Source organism: Cryptomeria japonica, chromosome 7, assembly GCF_030272615.1.
Source record: "Cryptomeria japonica chromosome 7, Sugi_1.0, whole genome shotgun sequence".
Taxonomy (NCBI): domain Eukaryota; kingdom Viridiplantae; phylum Streptophyta; class Pinopsida; order Cupressales; family Cupressaceae; genus Cryptomeria; species Cryptomeria japonica.
In genome coordinates, this window is record NC_081411.1 from 816,141,300 (window position 1) to 816,159,782 (window position 18,483).

The 18,483-nt window shown below is 36.4% G+C and overlaps 1 protein-coding gene across 2 annotated transcripts; it reads right to left on the reverse strand.

Moving 5' to 3' along the window:
- Window positions 1–3,870: 3,870 nt before the first annotated feature.
- LOC131041813 (protein HOMOLOG OF MAMMALIAN LYST-INTERACTING PROTEIN 5) lies at window positions 3,871–16,255 on the reverse strand. Of its 2 annotated transcripts, XM_057975030.2 has the most exons (7): window positions 15,770–16,255; window positions 15,543–15,643; window positions 6,803–6,912; window positions 6,468–6,543; window positions 6,038–6,178; window positions 4,525–5,541; window positions 3,871–4,306 (listed from the first exon to the last, which is right to left on the reverse strand). In XM_057975030.2, the coding sequence occupies exons 1-6, from the start codon at window positions 15,861–15,863 to the stop codon at window positions 4,570–4,572; spliced, it is 1,494 nt and encodes a 497-aa protein (XP_057831013.2). In that variant the 5' UTR covers window positions 15,864–16,255; the 3' UTR covers window positions 3,871–4,306; window positions 4,525–4,569. The 2 variants fall into 2 exon arrangements, with proteins under 2 accessions (XP_057831013.2, XP_057831012.2); XM_057975029.2 differs by lacking the exon at window positions 3,871–4,306 and having other exon boundaries at window positions 4,382–5,541.
- Between the last annotated feature and the right edge of the window lie 2,228 nt (window positions 16,256–18,483).

Sequence of the window (18,483 nt, forward strand, 5' to 3'; positions counted from 1 at the left end):
AGATTATCGTAAATGTTGCTCCTTATAATGTTTATAGAGTTGTGTTTGACAACCCAATATTTGTATGACAATAAAATGATTTTCTACAAAAGGGAACACATAACAAGTCTCTAAGAATGACAAAACCTTCATGTTAAATGCTTTTCAAGGTGGTAAGAGATCTTCTTACGTCCTAAATCTTCGTGGGAAGATGGGTGGCAACATTTGTGTCTTTCCTTGAGAAAGCTAATGTTAATAATATAAGTCCTAGTTCAAGGACTTCTACATTGTATTATCTAAACATATGGAGTAACTTATATTGAGTTACAATGTAAAGTAGCATGTGTGTCCATTGTTGATGAGCTCTACCACTCTCATCCATTAAATTCCTAGCTTTTGGGGGCCAAAAGATCTCTACTAAGGAGGCACAATTCAAAACAAAAATTGTCCTTACTCTCTTTGGAATTGATCTAGACAATGTTTGGTTCATTTGATGTTGGTGAATGTGCAATGTGGAATGGGAGATCAATGTGCAAACTTTGATTAATAAGAAATAGTTGAATAAAACAATTTTCTAGCATCTATAATGAACTTTCCAGTTACTCGAGCAATAAACATAAATTCTTGCAAAACAAAATTGTTTTAAGTGGCAAAAATTTTCCCTACTAAGGTGACAAAGTCTTTCTAAGCAACTGTATGTCTTCTGGCATATCAAAACTTTTAAATTTTTTAGCTTCTTATTCTTGGTGGTCATTTCAACTACTAGATTTCTTGTGAATCTATATATAAAATGTTAGAGTAGTATTATGCATTGATAAGGATAAAGGGGTTAAGGAAGTTGAATGCATTTCAAAGGTGCACACTAAATTGTCTTGCACTACCAAGAAGGTTGGTGTGTTGTTTGAAGAGAGAAACAATGTCTAAGATTTAAATCTTTGTCAGTGCTTTATTCAAATCACATTGATAAACTAACTTGATTGCACCAAAGTTAGTGACAAAACTTGTTTTGAAGACATTTCAACCCCCTAAGCCCTATGGTTTAGGTTACAAGGTAATCAAATTCTTGTTGATAAAGAATGTAACTTCAAATTCACTGTTGTTAAGTTTGTTGATCAAATTGTGGTAGATATTGCTTTGATAGATGTTTGTGGAGTTGTGTTTGGCAGCCCGATCATGTTATGCGTTTATATTGGTGACAAGAAATCTTCTCAAATCCCAAATCATGTTGAGGAGATTTTTTTTGTCTTTCCAATTGAAAAAACTAATGTTGATCATATAACTCCCAGTTCAAGCACTTCTCCATTGTATTGTTTGGACATATGGAAAAACGCATATACTAAGTTTTGGCATAAAGTGAGGTAGCACGTGTTATTTCTTGAGTTTTACCATCCTTGCCCATGAGTTCCCAATTTGTAAGGACCAAAAGCTCCCTAACTAGATAGGTATAATTACAAAATAGATTTGTTTTTGTACACTTTGGCATTTATCTAAACAATGGTTGGTTCACTTGATGCTGGAGAATGTGCAAGGTGTAATAGGACATTCATGCTCAAACCGACTCATGAGAAATCAATGTTATAGAAAATTTTCCAACATCTATAGTGAATTTGCTAGTTATCGAGCAATGAACAAGAAGTTTGCCCTAACAAACTCGTCTAAAGTGCAATCTTTTTGCCTACTTTGGTGGCAAAGTCATTCTAAGCGATTGTACGTCATTTGGCATTTCAAAACTTTTTTTCATACGTGTTTGTGCTTGGTATATATTTGTATTTGGTGTGTTTTTTTGTATAAATCTGTATTTGTATTTGTAAACAGTCTCGTGATTAGATAGTTTAATGGTTTAATAGTCGTTTTAACTATTTGGTGGAAAATTTTGTTAGTCAATATAACCATTTCAAACTAGTAAGAATTAATGTACTTAATAAAATCGATGATATTGGGTGGATCCAATTTCTATCAATGGAAGGTTCATACTTCATATTACCTACCCCACACGACAGGTACCTAACAAGTGAGAGACTTGGATTTTCTAATCTTGGATATAAGCTTACATTGGGAGCACCCAACAAGGAGACATCTATCCAGGATATAAAATGCACCCTGATTAGACAGTTTTCTGCATTTATTAATTAAATTGAAAATCACAATACAGAAAAACTGTCTAATTAGGGTGCATTCTATCTGCTACATCGAAACCGGCCTCAAGGTGTTTCCATTTGTACGGTACTTGCACTCAAATAAGATGATTGATTTTATTGTACTTGCACTCAAATAGATCATTGATTTTACTCTAATTTATGGAATGTCATAACCATTTTGTTAATTGACAATTACTATAGGATTGTGATGATTTATTATGCCGAGAGGCATCTACAATGACATCAAAGTGTCCGTAAACAAAAATCCATTTTTGAAACAATTTGACATGCAAATGGCAGGTAAATGTATGAAATATGCCATTTTTCAGCTTTTGTGGAGGTGTTATTTTATTATTCCAAATAAAATAGAACCCTTGCCACTTGTCTCGAGCTACATTCACAATTTTTTTGCATGCAGGACTTTAATGGATTTCTATTCTTGGTATTTAGTATTTTAGAAGAATGTTTATTTATGATTCTCTTCTATTATAAGATATCTCTTGACATATCTTACATATATTTTTTAAATATAAGTATACTAGTAATATACTTGTGTATCGAAATGAATTGTGTTGCATACATCATTCTTGAGTTGCACTCACTTAATATTGTACATGTATTGCTAGTGGGTTCCATTTTGGCGATGAGTATACGATGTGCATTCTCTTGGGTATAAAAATTGTTGACATCTTCGTTGATGCTACCACCATGTGGAAGACTAGAGGAATATCTTACGTTTATTGAGTTTTTTGGTAGAGTTGAGAACTTTGGCTTCATGGTGATCTCTGTCCATTCAGGCAAAATGTGTATATAATATGCCTTTTTCCCAGACAAGGCTACTTGTAAACCTTTCTAACTTGGTTTTTGTAACTATGCTCCAGCTAATAAAAATGATTTATACCCTAACTGAAAATTCAAATCATCTCAAAAATGTTAAGGATGTATGTTGTACCCAAGCATACTAGGCGAATGAATTATTTTGAGGAAGCATTCTTTACTGGTTTTCCTCTCTGATCAAAGTTTAATTCCTTCTCAAAATAATGTTTGAAGCCAACTGAAGAGATCTATTTATTTGATACCTGACTGTACATCTTTCAGATGAACTTGCAAATATGGACAGACGATATTCAGCTGTGGTAAATACACAAGGAAAGGAAGCTTTCAATTTCTCCAAACATTTTCAACTTTTTATGTGAGCAAAGTGCAAAAACATGAAGCTTATTCTCGCTCCTTAATCTCAGCAAAGTAAAAGATATTTACACAAAATGAAAAGACCCATTTAATGCTATTTCTAAGGATTCTCTTCAATTCAAGGATTCAATTTAATGTCTTTCAGAGATGTTGTCCAATACACTTCTATTCCAGATGATGTGTGAAACTATGAATGTTCTACAAAAGTTGCCAATCCCTGTAGTCATTTCAATTGGTAACGAAGTAACAAAATAGTATATCCATTCTAATTCGGCATTGATTACCAGAGAAATTTGAACTGATTGCATGAACAATATCATTTGTGATTAAGCTTCAGAAATGTTAATTAAAAATTAAAATAAATCTTGATCAGCCAACAATCTTACTTAAACAAACGAATTGTAAAGGGAAGATGAAATCTGCTCGAAATGTCAAATGGCAAGACTTCTTATGTTATGGCATTCATATGGCATCATGGTACGATTGATTTTCATTCAAATGCCTTTCAAATAGCTGACTGGTGCAAGTAAATTAAATACATAATAGTCTCAAGTTCTCCAAATCCATGTCAAAATTTTGGGAATGCTTATTAATGAATTAAAAAAATAGAAAGAAAAACAAAATCAACAAGAAGAAAAAAAGAAAATTAACCCCTTTAAAATATAAATGCATGCAGAAGGCAATCTGGAGTCTGGACACACCAAAGGTAGATTACTCTGAAATGCAAAGTGAAATTTTTACATGACATATTAATACATATTCCACGCTAGGACAACCCAAACTTACTATAAATTGGAAATGGCAATAACCCACATAAAATAATGCTAGGCTTACAGGCTAGTTGATGGAAGCGTCAACAACTCCAGTGAGCGCTTAAGATGATCAACTGCTGTGGGTACATCATAAAATGCAAGTCTGCAAACCTTGCTGCTTTATGTGCCTCAGAATTTTTTTCAGGAGGTGGCTGGAAACTCAAATACATAATAGTCTCAACTTCTCTACATCCATGTCAAAATTTTGGGAATACTTATTAATGAATTAAAAATTAGAAAGAAAAACAAAATCAACAAGAAAAAAAGAAAAAATATCCCCTTAAATATAAATGTATGCACAAGGCAGTCTGGACAAACTAAAGGTGGATTACTCTTAAATGCACAGTGATATTTTTACATAATACATTAATATATATTCCACGCTATGAACAAACCAAACTTACTATAAATTTGGAAATGGCAATAACCCACATAAAATACTGCTCGGCTTACTGTCTAGTTGATGGAAGTGTCAACAATTCCAGTGAGCGTTTCAGATGTTCAACGGCAGTGGGTACATCATCAAATGCAAGTGCTCCAACTGCAAATCTTGCTGCTTTATGTGCCTCAGCTATTTTTTCAGGAGGCGGCTGGTAACTGCTGTCATAAGAATACGCAGCTGCTGGGGCAAATGCTGGCACACTAGGGGCACGCTCAAGTGAAGTTGACTCGACATATGCTGCATTTATACCAGTGACAGAATTGTACTGCAAATTTGATTCGAATTCTGGATTTGGAGAGGAATTTACATGATAAGGGATTGAACTAGAATCATTTCCATTTACATTTTGATAATATGATGGATTGGAAGGGTATGAGATATGGCTCACGGGTTGAGAATCAAAATTTCCTTCATGTATTGTTGAATAAGATTGATAATTTGAGTTATGAGGCTGGGAAACATTCATAGTGTCGTGTGATGGAGAGAACGAATACCCTGCACCCAATTGACCACCAGAGGCATCTTGAGGTCTTCCTTGCACAGCATAGTAGGATGAGGATTGGACAGTTGGGTGGCTATGAGAAAAGTCTTGTGGGGCCTGAGAATAAGAGTCCACTCCCTGATAATCTGGTCCGGAAAAGGATGGAGGTGGTTCCATCGTATCTGCAGAATAATGTTGAACATTTCTTGGAAACTGTGACGAAGGTTCTGGTTTTGTTCCTCCATCTGGTACTGAACTTGCAAAAGCTTTTGACTGGCTTGCCTGAGAATTTGGGGCCTGAGAATGAGAGCCCACTCTCTGATAATCTGGTCCAGAAAAGGATGGAGGTGGTTCCATCTCATCTGCAGAATAATATTGAACATTTCTTGGAAGCTGTGACGAAGGTTCTGGTTTTGTTCCTTCATCTGGCACTGACCTTGCAAAAGCTTTTGACTGGCTTACCTGAGAATTTTCTTGTCTTAACTGTCCTGGAGGACTCTGACAAGCAAAAAAGTTCACAATTAATATAAAAAATAAGTAAATGTCATCCACTCTACGCTATGACGTTTAAAAGCTTCTAATGAAGCTTAATGTGCAACCTTCAACAAAAGCAGATCCAAGAATAACAATAATACAGGGAAAATGATATCCAAGTTTGACAATAGAACAAAAACCAAATAATGTTTATGGGCACTCAAGATAGGCATCATATGACAGTAGGACAAAACCAAGAAAATAATATTTGTAAATAGTGCTCATGAGGCATCATATGCCTATATCTCCAGTTTAGCTAGAAACCTTAAAAGATGCCAAAAAATAAAAAAATATATACTGAGAACAAGAAGCATTCATTTCCCACTAATTTGGAAATCTATACATTCAGGAAATCCAGAGGCATCAGGTCCTCTTCGTTTATCTTATTTTAATGCTCCTAAAAATTTAGTTTCCAAATTGATAAGAAAATTAGGGAAAACGTTAACTTCAATGTACGTACGTTTCCCTCCCATGCTGAATCCACAGGTCCTGACAGATCTTGATCCCCAACAGGAGGGCCTGGTTCTGGTCTCCTTCCTTCTTTTATTGCTTTACGAATATCTGCAGCCTTCCAGATTGCATATTTCTGTTTCTGCTCAATCTGCAAAAAGCATTGTGAATCAGAGAACCTCTTCAATGTAATATTAAAAAATAAAATTTGGTCATAATCTGCAGTCTAAATTGATAATAATTGAAGTCTAAGAGAATAAAATCTGATGAAAAGGATACTTGCAGTAAAAAGTGAGGCTAAGGACTGAAACCATCAAAAGTTGAATGCAAGAATAAAAGATAATCTCTACTTCTATCAAAGTATAGTAATCAGCCCAGGAGAGAACCTAATATAAACAATTATGAAGGTAAACTATAAGCACAAGGAAAGAACAACTCACTTCTGGTTGTACTTCACCAAACTGGCTGAGTATTTCAAAAAATATACTTGCTGCATAAAAAGTCTTTGCAGTTGTTCTGAAATACACATAGAATGTTGTCAAATGCCAAGACCAGTTCTTTTGAAATTCCACATTGGTCCTTTACATATCATGGTCGTATTAACTATCTAAAGCAAGTTTTGGTTTCACAGCTAATTCAAAGGGAAGTAGTTTATATACTGATGTGTCATTAAATTGAACATTCTGACAACTATCAAAAACATTTTAAGTTTTTAACTGATAAGAACTACAATATGCATTGGTAAATCTGATTCAAAAGGTTTGAATGGTCATACAAGTCTGCCCTTCCAGCTCTGTCTTGTTTGTCAGCCTTTGCAAAAACGTTTGAAGCAAATCCCTCCACATAAAGATTGTCTTCAGGACCCAATGTCAAAGACTTTTTATCCTACAAATCAAAACCAGAAACAAATTCTAAGAACACAACACCAGAAATTACTATATTTCTATTGAAAAGATGTTTATAAACTTGAATCGGTCCTCAGTAAACAATACAAGATATCAATGTACATTTAATTTTTACAAGTAGCTTCAATATACTTTATCTAACATTAAATTTTGAAATCACAGGGGCTGTCATGAGACTGGTAATACCAGGTTAGAAAAATCTTCGAAAGGCAATTACCTTTATGATCTAACCTGTAACCCTTTTGTACATAGATTAGAAAAAACAATATACCTTTTAACAAGAAGCAGCCAGATCTTTTAATTTTTAAAACAATGGGTGCTAGTTCAGACCAATATAGAACGAGCCCAGATATTAATTTTTACCAATAGGAATATATCCCTAATGTTTTCCATCAAATATTTTCCATCCCTGGGACAGGACACATTGGGGATGAATATAAGCATACATCAGGCCAACATTTTTATGGGCCTAAAGGTAGTTTCAGTTGGGCATATTGGGTGGTTTCAGTTAATTGTTTGACATAATTTCAAGGTTTTTATTAGCTACTTACTACTTCAGATGTTGCAAGAGTTTATTTTTCAATTTGGGGACCTTTCAACTATACTATAAAATCCTTAATGAAATATATCTTCTAATTCTGATGCAAGATACAGTTTGTAAGTTGGTCTCATGAGAAGTTGATTGTTTCTCTAGCATTGTTTTCCTTGCAAATGAAGTGTTCACCCTAGATGTTAAGTGCCTCCTGTACTTTATGCTCCTCATGAGACCCAGCGGTCTGATCTGCCACATTTGTCCAAGATTTCACTCAAAGCCTGGGTGTTAATGTGCTTGGAAGCAGTTAACAAACCACTTCAGAAATAAAAACTAAATTCAAGTTGAACATGAAAAAAGTTGAAAAAACAAAAAATCAAATCCAAAAAAATGGAGTAACAGCATCACAAACTAATGGAGGTGCAAGAACTAAACTGAAGTAAAACTCAGTGTGGGAAACCTCTTCGTGGAGATAAGAAAAAGAATAAGCCAGCATTGTCTCCAAATGCTGAAAAAATTCCAAGACTCTCAATTACTCTTCTCCTTTCCCATCTTCAGTCATCAGTTTTAGCACAAGATTTTTGGGTTCACAAGCTGGTCCAGTTCAGGTCACATAAACTGAAATTACTCAGCTTCCTCTCCCTACTATGTTTCCAGCCTGTGGTGTTCCACTTAAAAGGGTTGTTCCTTTCTATTTATTTCACCTAATCATGATCCTTCCTGTTTATGCAAAAACCAATTGCATGTATACAAAAACCTATCCAGAAAGCACACCTTATTTATACTGCACTTATCTTATACTCATTCCTTTATGATACATGAGCTAGGCATACAAAGGAAGCTTCAAGTAAATAATGGTTTTTGAGGCAAAAAGAAAATTACAAGACACAGCATATTGGTAAAATCAATCAATAACTACACAGCAATTGTACTTACTGCACTTTTCTTGTAACTGTTCTTTGAGCCTCAAATGATGATATGCAAAGCATACTCACTTTTACTTAAGTACCAAACTTTCCTGCCAGGTATATGAAACTGTAGTTATGGTACACCTGTGAAGATAATACTGTAGTTACAAATGGCAATCACTCTGTCTCACACCAGAAACCCGTATTTTATGCATATTCAATCAGTCTTGCCCAAGTTTATCAACCTTTTATCCACCAAACTAAGCCTACATCATTTGTGTAACTTTGTGTTGTATAATTTCTACAGAGGATTTTGAGGCTATAACTAGAGTAAAAAACCTGCCATTATCCTCACCCAGCATTCATACAACACTAGTATCGTCTAGCTATTGAGATTTTAAAATCAGTGGATATCATTTGGCTGAAACTGAAAGCTTCTCTGTTACATCCCCCTCTTTCAACAATGGTTTTATTTTGAATGATGCAATTGTGTGTATGGCCGTTCACTAAGCACAGAGATATAAAGAATGATAGGCTCATTTCTTAGACAAGGCATAGTGATGGGTTCTGATTCTTCTGAATATGTTTCGATTCGGAATTGCGACTGTAATTGCAGCTACAGCTCTGTGGAAGAACAACTGAAAGGCATCTTTGTCATGGATGGCAATGTCGAGGAGGATGTTGTCAAGAAGATCTTAGGGGATCAAGTGTTATCGGGCGCACACTCGCATAATGCTGCTCTTCTGGAACGATTTATATACACCATTGTAAGGACAACAGGCGACCATGGTGATGCAGAACATGCGATCAGGAGATTGGTGGTACTGGGACTTAGGGACGGTGCACTTGGAGTGTTGGAGAATCTGAACCCGATTGCCCATACTGGACTGGTTGCGGATGCATTTACTGTGGAAGAGGTGCTGGAGAATGGACATAAATATGGTACTATCAAGGTGATGCGTGACGGCATTGGAAGCAACAACATGGAGACATATGATAGTGTAATGTCTGTAAACAAGAGCCTGTTCTCATCTGGACAAATCAAGAGATCTCAAGAGGTAATACAGGCTACAAGGACCTTGCTGTTCTCCCTTTGTGCTTGATATGTAATCATTTCCTCTGTTCAATATAATGGTAGGCAGTAGCTACCCCTAGGTAGCAGTTTGCTTAGAAAAAAAAAAATGTGTATGGCCAAACATTGATATTTTATTATTTCCATATGTGGATAAGTAATTTTAAGAATAAATTGGTAGTTAGACAAGAATGATTATTTTGGCAATGACTATCTTTTCTCTCTATATATATATGATTCATGAGAAGATAAGATTGGTCTAACCATTTCCATGTAACCAAGTGGATACAAGATAAGCAATGCCCTCAGGAGGGAGGGAGAGCATCATCAAGGAGAGGATTGCAGACTTCGGAAGAGACCGAACTTGCCCTTGAGCCTTGAGAATTAGGATAAGTTGTTAGTAGTTGGTCATCACCTTGGCCTTTAGGTGGTCGGTCTTATCCTTTTATTGTCTTTGTGAGTTGTGTGTGTATTGTTTTTCTTAACCTTAATAAATTTAAGAATATTTAAATTGAGTTGTTGTTGATTATCTAATGGATATCCATATTAACTATATGTATGAGCATATATAGCATACTTACATACTTATACATAATGTGTATATGTATACATACATCCAAATCATTATGAAATGATATACGTATAAATACATGTATATATTGGATGTAAGTATGAAATATAACTCATACGTGAATGTATATTTACCAAGGTTGCACGGGTACGGGGGTACTTGGAGACTTTGGAGATTGGTGCTGGTACTGGTACGGCTATTTTTTCAAAATAGGAGACGTGGGTACTTGGAGACGCAAATTTCTTTTAAATATAATTTAATAATTTATAGAAATTCTGAAAATATAATGACATTGAACATTAAATATAATGACATTAAATTTAATATAATAATTTAGTAATGGTTGTTGCAACGTTTTAAGAAATCCTTGTGACCTGCATTTGTTTTGAGCATTGTTTTTTTTCCATTTGTACTACATTTTGATTATTTTGTTTCCTGTGTTTTGTTTTTTTTAACATTTTAAGGTTTCCTTTTTTTTTGTTTGGCTTGGAGACGGTGGGAGATGGGCGGATATGTTAGTGAGAAGTCTCCTCTCTGTGGAGATGTTTCCAACAAAGTTTCCGGTGCAGGAGACACGTCCGAGTCTCCGGTACGAGTACCCATGCAACCTTGATATTTACATATATAATTTCATTATGTTCTAATTATTTTATGGAAATATGATATCGGCTAAGTAAGCCAAAGCATTGCTTATTAATTCAATGAGAAGTGGGGTGGAGAGGTTACTGTCTCTCCCCACCACCTCTCAGGTCTTCCTGGCTAGTAACCATTGATCAAGATGGTAGACATTTTGCCTGTTAATGGGCCTAAAAGGGTTAATCCTTTGCATAAGGAAGTAAGGGGAACAAAATGGATACTGCCTGAACATGAATGGATCAAGGTGAACTTTGATGGTACTGTGAAAGGTAATCCAGGTCCTTCGGGCGTAGGCTATGTGGCAAGAGATCACAACGGAAGAATCATAGCGAGTTGTAGTCAAAGATTAGGATGGGGCTCCAATAACGAAGTAGAAGCATATGCAGCTCTCATAGCTGTTTGGATAGCAAGAAAATTGAATGTGAATAACCTCCACCTTGAAGGGGAATCATAGATTATGGTAAGGGCAATTTCGAAAGGGCAGGCAGATAATTGGAAGTTAGATAAGATCATTCAGATCATTATCTCCTTAGTTTCAATAAATTTAAGATTTCGCATGTGCTTAGGGAGGGTAATACCGAAGCTGACAAGCAAGCCAACATGGCCTTTACACTCCAAGTTGACGAAGCTAAGTGGTCTGATGGGGCCGATGAGAGAGTGTAGGACGTGGCTGAGTAAACATAATTTCAAATTTGATCGGATATAATTATCCATTATGGTTGATGAGGACGATGCAAGTTGGCTTAAGAGCATTAAATGAATTTGACAGATAGAGTTTGAAATCTGCACTAAGTGTATCTGATGCTTGGTGGCCATGATGCTGTTTGGAAGTTGACATGACCTTTACAGCGTGCAAACGGCCTTGGGAAGAAATTCAAGGTTGGCTTATTGATTGTTGCACGCACAGATTGGATGAGCAGGAGGCATGAGAGATTGCAACCAAGTTGAGATAGATATGCATGGTTGGTGATAGAGATTTCCTCGCTAGAAAATTGTGAGGAGTTAGATTTCCTACGTGCAAAATGGAAGGTTTCCAATTTACAATAGTTACATCGTACACACAGAGTGTAGAGATGGCGTGTGAATTTCCAGCTGCATTTATAAAATGGCAAATGACAGGTTGGCGAAGCTTTTATCACTGATGTGGATGGACTGAGTGTTTATTGTGAGATTAGGCGCCAAGTAAAGCAAAATTTGCCTTTGCATAGAAGATCTTTGAAGTTAGCTTGTGAAGGAAGGTGGCACGATGCAAGCGAACTTCTCCTTGCAACCATCAAGCCCATGGTGGCATTCTGGGGTAGGATCATTGATGAGCATCTCATCCATGTTCTTAAAATCTCTGAGCCGACATTCATATGCAGGGTGAAAATTGTCTTAGCGGAGGAATATTTGAAAGCAGAGTATCGATATCGAACCAACATTGATATTGCTTCGCTATTCCTAGCTTAGTGTTTAGAGTATGAGCTGAGTGAATCAGTTTTTTGGCTTATGCACAGTTGTGTGGAGGATTGGTGTTGAGGTTTGGCGAACCTAATTGGAATGGCTCGACAAGGAGAAGGGTTTGTATGCCTGAGGGGAGACTGGTTACATGTCGGTAAGTTCATCCCTCCCCTTTGACCTTTCCTACCATGGAGTGCAAATGGAAACAAAGAAGTGAGATGGGATTCGAGCCAAATTGGGTTGCAAGGGATAAAAGACTTTCTTAAGGCTCGGGAGACAAAAATGGTGAGAGATGAAGTAGCAAAGTGGATGCTGAGAGCTGAAAGCCAGGGGCAAGTGGAGGAGTAGTGCCAGGGGCAAGTGGAGGAGACTACTCCTCCAAAAAGGAAGTGTGGCCCGGTCTTTCAGTCCGAAACGGCAACGTCTCTTGCAGGGTGGTTCATCTTCGACTGCGCAGATTAGAGCACAGGAACCGGTGAAATGGTGGAAACAAAGGCGATAAAGGATCGTGGGAAGCGCATTGTGGAGCAAGAATAGTGCTTCCAAATTGATGAGTTTATTAATTTTGTTATTTTACAATATAGATTGGTATAGAGCCTATTTTGTAAAGCATAGTGTATAGAATATGGTGTATAGGGCTAGATGTTCAAGCAGTAGACGACTCTGTGAATTTTAATTTTCAAACTTGAAACATATTATGTAAATTTCCTTTTTGATAATTAATATATTGAAACAATTACCAATCAAAAAAAAAAAAAGCAAGATGGTAGACATTTTGCATGGGCGGTTTCTTTTGTGGACTTTGCAATCAATATAGTGAAGGCATTATCATGGAGAGGGGGTTCGATCTTCCGTGCTCTCATTCTTGCTTGATGGCTCCTTTTTGTTAAGCGAAATTCATCTACTATCACTGCAATCTTTCATTTTCATACCTTTCTTGAGCACGTAGCAATAGACTTTCGGCTTAAGTCTGAGGAAATCTATGTTGTGAACATCATGGAACTCTGCTCTAGTGTGGTGGTAGACTATCTATCAAGAGGGAACATCCTTTATCACCTTAGCCGCAACTCAAGCATGTCAAATTTCTTTCAGTCTAAGATGGATACGAAAGTATCAATTCTGATCCAGCATTTTGTCAATAATGATTAGAATATTTTAATGTGTTTAATCACGAATAGTTTATTGTTTTGAGATTATTCCACCTTTTAAAAGGTCGTCTGAGAGCAAAATGAATATTTGTCCGTATACCCTGTTAATGGTATGACAGAGCAGTGAATTGGTGGTCTCTATATTAATTAAAACTTAATCAAAGAGAATATATACAACCGCTATGCGGATCATCTTTGTTTACGTATTGTTCAGCTGAATGCTTGAGTGCATCTTTAGTAAAACATTGAATTGAGTTTCTGATCAACCTTTAAATCAAGTCGTAAGACCAATGAGGGAATCTCATCATTAAATAGGTGCAGGTCTTAAGGTATAAAGATGAAGATGCCTAGTCTGATTATTAATGAACTGTTCTTTAGTTTAAAAGTGACTCAATGGGAACCGATTCTCTATTTCAATTGAGATGTATTTAGCAGAACCTTTGTTGACCGTGGGTCAGTATGAATTGGATTTACAGCAAAGGCTGTACTATATGTGTCATTTTTCCTTAAAGGTCATATAGATTGTTTATGACAGCTGTTAAGAAACTAAAGGTTAGTTTGTTGACTTGGTGGTCAGCACCTTCTTCGGGGTTCGCGACATGGCTTAACCGCCTCCCATGGATCTGGATAAGTCTGGCATTTGTAGTGGGCGTTGATAGCTCGAGCTTTTGGCGCAACGGCAAACATATCTTCAATTGGTATCAAAGCCCTGGGTCACGGGTTCGAATCCCGGGAAGTCTCTTTCATTCCGTCAGTGCGAAACCCTCAGTCGGTGTTGAGGGGGAGATTGTTGACTTGGTGATCAGCACCTCCTTCGAGGTTCGCGACATGGCTTAACTACCTCCCGTGGATCTGGGTAAGTCTGGCGTTTGTAGCGGGTGTTGATAGCTCAAGCTTTCGGCGCAACAGCAAACATACCTTCATAATTTGTTGGTAATATTGTGGGTCGTTGTACCTATTGTTGAGAAACCTATATGCATTCCAGTGTGAACAAGTTGAGTAAGGGTGGTGAAGTCTGACAGCACTTGTGTGCATGTTAAACAAAATCTTGCCCAAGGTGGCACTACTTAAAGCATGCGACTGTCAATTCACAAGAACCAGATACGCCTACTAGTCAGATGGTCATACAAGTTAAGGGGTATCTATAGTTTGTGACCGACTGGGTTTGTGTAGGTTCTAAAAACCAGGCTCAGATGGCAAGATGGCAACTAGGTCTAGTCCTTAGTCTACTACCCTCGTGAAGGGTAGGGCCTCTTCCAGTTGGAAGGTATACGGGAGAATGTCAGGTCTATGGTTGGGTGAAAAAGCCCTTGATGATGCCCTCCCTCTTCTAGACTATGCTGAGGCTTGTTACAAAGAAATCAAAAGGAAAGCTTAATGATTGTAATCTCTAACCTTTTATCTTTTACTTTGAAAAATAAAATTATTTATTGAATTCTCTTTCTTGTTTTTAGCAATGAAGTATGTTCTTTTTAACTACTCAAATATAATTTAACTACTTTTTAGTTGAATTAGTTAGTTTCATATTTTGATGAAAAGCAGTTAGATACGTAGTTAATTTCCTTTTCAGCTGAAGTTGTAAGTTTGTTGCAAACTCATATTTGAATCAATAAAATAGATCACTGTTTTCTTTAGATTAGTGGTTGTTACATTCCCAACAAGTTACAAATCCTCATGTTCAAAACTAGGTCGCAACTTGAAATATTTGTTTAATACTTCAGCCAATTAGAATACACATAATTGTCCGCAGGACAATCTAATCCGTAAAAATCATGAGCACCTGAAGCCACCAGAAGATCACACATGCAAAGCTATAGTTGAATGCTCCAACAATCTGGAAAAGTTGGGAAGTGAAGAATTCTTTCTGTTTGCAAAGTTTATCGCAACACTGTTTCATATTAGGGATATGGAATAAGTTATTTCCATACCCTCGTGGCTCAAGATTATATTTCCATTTGATGAAAGAACCATTAGAAAACTGTGCATGGAGAATGATTTGCATGGAATCAAAAAGTTGAATGGAAAACAATATAAATATTTTCATTAACCTGTTGATCGATTCATGAGCGTTATATGAATAAATGAAAAACATTAAATTCTAACTCTATAATTTGTATCAGATTCAACTGCAAAGCAGGGATTCCCTACAAACTAGGGTTAGAAAATATAGAAATCCACAATTGTATTCACCGATTTTAAAATATTTGTGTCTTGTTTTAATTTTATTTTGTTTCCTCCGCTAATAGTTTATGTTGTCTCTTATTGGGTCAAATTAAATAAGGGTTGGATAAATAAGCGTGTACCTTTTCCAGCTGCTTCATCAAGGAAACCAGCAGAGCGCTGGTTGTTTTGGTTCGTTCCTTTGCAGGGATCTTCAACCCTCGTTCCATTGCATATAAACGGCCTTCAAAAAAATTCACACAAACCCTAGTAATTTTTTTTCAATTGCAGAACTTGTGATTAATAAAAAGATAATTCAGAGTTCTATTCCCGGTGCAGTAATGTTGAGATCAGATTAACAAATACTCACAGTAATAGGCGACGAGAGGTTCATGCTTCTGAAGTTCATCAGCTCTCTGCAGGAAAGGGAGAATTAATTTTGCAGGCTCCGTATCGTTCACCATTATTCTTTTCGGGAGACGATGATCACAATACGATCCTTTTTTAACTTATTCTGAAATGGAGCTCAGAAGAAAATGCCCAATACGATAATAACGTACACAGAGTATGTTAAGGAAACATTTAGTGTTACTTTGCATCTAAGCAATCTGAATTCTGAACGAGCATATGTAACGAAAAAATCTTTAAAGGAAAAAAAAGCGCTTTAAAAAGCCGGTGACAAAATTTACACCCGCCCGCCAGCTTACACCAGGGTTTCGTCCAATTGTTTAGTTGCCTTTTTCGGATAAACAACTGTAATCTTTTTACGGTTGGTATGGGGATAAGCTTTGACATGGAAAAAAAACTTGGGTTTCCTTTGCATCGCTCTATGAAGAGGTTGAAGTCAAAATCGGAACCTCATAATGGCATTCTAGAGAGTTTTAGGAATGATATTGGGGTCAAGCAAGGGTGCCCTCTATTTTCTATCATCTTTGGCTTATATATTCATAAGTTGGAAGAGTGGTTAAATTTGCAAGATGGTGATGGTATCCATTTAGGTGAGTTTGTGATCAAACTTTTGCTTTATGTAGATGACCTCATTTTGATTGCTAGATTAACTCTTGGTCTACAAGAGCACTTATATGTCCTTGAGCAATTTTGCAAAGTGGTGGGGATGCAATTCAATATCAAGAAAACGAAAGTCATAGTTTTCTCTAATAGAAGAAAACAAAACCAGCATAAGTTCTCCTTTGAAGGTAATATCTTTGAAGAAGTTATTGATTACAAATATTTAGAGATTGACTTTAACAAACATTTTTTGGGGGACTGGCGTAGAAAGAAGAGAACTTTAGGTGGCTAGAAAGCATTGTATGCTCTTCAAAATAGATGTAGATAGGCAGAGCTTTGGGATTGGAAAACTATCCAAACACTTTTTGGGTTTTTAGTGCTCCCAATAATACTTTATGGTTGTGAATTGTGGGCTAGTAGTATTTCAGATTCATAGTGAAAGCAAGTTGAGCAGTTTCAGTATCATTTGATTAGAAGCCAATTCGAAATTAAAAGCACTATTCCTTTTGCTATCATGTTGAGTGAAATTGGGGTTGCTCCTGTCGAAGCAATTGTTGTGGTGCATCTCTTAAGTTATTTAAAAAAAATTAAGCAAATGAAATAAGGTAGATGGCCTAATATTATTTCCAATGACATATTATACAAGAGAAAAAAGACTTGGATGTAACAAAACAACATGTAGATGAGTAAATGGAATATTTATTTGAATATGTGCCCCATGACTAGCAAAGAGATAAAAGCTTTTTATTATCCAGATAAGTTTCACAAGTGTGTTTGGGGTAAAGAATTAGGGAGAAAGAAAAAATATTATGTCAATGAGTTCAATCCCACTTTTGACTGTCATTAAAAAGCGTACATAGGGACTAATATTTTGTGGAGAGCCAAAATCCTTATTGCTCAATTAAGAACTAACTCTCATAATCTTTGTTGTAAAACTAGGCATTGAAAAAAACCAAAAGAAGTTTGGGAAGAAAGAGTGTGTACTTTTTGCACTTTCGAGAATGTGGAAACTAAAAAACATTCCATTTTAGAGTATCATGACTTCAAAGATACTAGGGACAAATATGCACATATCTTGATAGCTAGCTCTCGGTATAATTTATTTAGCAAGGGGACTGTTGAGATGTTAGGGGAACTCATCATCACATTGCATAAAAAAATGATGGAATCGCAAAAGTTGGTTCGATCAAGCAGTCTATTAAAATCCTCTTCTTCTTCTTCTTCTTCTTCTTCTTCTTCCTCTTCCTCTTCCTCTTCCTCTTCCTTATTGCTCAATTGAAAACTAACTCTCATCATCTTCATTGTAAAACTAGGCATTGAAAAAAACCAAAAGAAGTTTGGGAAGAAAGAGTGTGTACTTTTTGCACTTTCGAGAATGTGGAAACTAAAAAACATTTCATTTTAGAGTATCATGACTTCAAAGATAGTAGGGACAAATATGCACATATCTTGATAGCTAGCTCCCGGTATAATTTATTTAGCAAGGGGACTGTTGAGATGTTGGGGGCACTCATCATCACATTGCATAAAAAAAGGATGGAATTGCAAAAGTTGGTTCGATCAAGCAATCTATTAAAATCTTCTTCTTCCTCTTCCTCCTCCTCCTCCTCCTCTTCTTCTTCTTCTTCTTCTTCTTCTTATTCTTCTTCTTCATTTGTTCAACAAAAATTAGGGATACTTGTTTGTTAAAACTAGCAATTGTGAGAGTGAATGGGCTTCAGGATGTTATTTCTGGAGATAATACTTTGGCCATTAATTCCGGTGGCCTTTTTGATATAGCCAAGTTAGCAGGGATTTCTATTTCTGGTGGCCTTTCTGATAAAGCCAAGCCAACAGGGATTTCTAAGTCTATGTTTGTTGGCTTTCTCTCATAGAATAATGATGTGTTGGGGTGGCATGACATGGCAGCGCAAGTGGAAGAGGGTTGGATTTCTGTCAAGGGCAAGAAAGCTAAGTTCTTTAAGCCCTCTTTTGACATGACTCTCCGCTCCCACAAGACTAGCTCGAAATATAAATCATGATGGTTCTTGTTTGGGAGCTGGTTTTTTGCTGGCTGCAAGCTATTCTTTTTGCAAC

Bases quoted from the DNA above. Each gene is read 5' to 3' on its own strand.
- LOC131041813 (XM_057975030.2), bottom strand. From the start codon at position 15,863: ATGGTGAACGATACGGAGCCTGCAAAATTAATTCTCCCTTTCCTGCAG. The intron at 6,913-15,542 runs GTACACGCTTAT...TTTGATTTGTAG, and splicing joins TGATGAAGCAGCTGGAAAAG to GATAAAAAGTCTTTGACATT. The intron at 5,542-6,037 runs GTACGTACATTG...TTTGCTTGTCAG, and splicing joins ATTCAGCATGGGAGGGAAAC to AGTCCTCCAGGACAGTTAAG.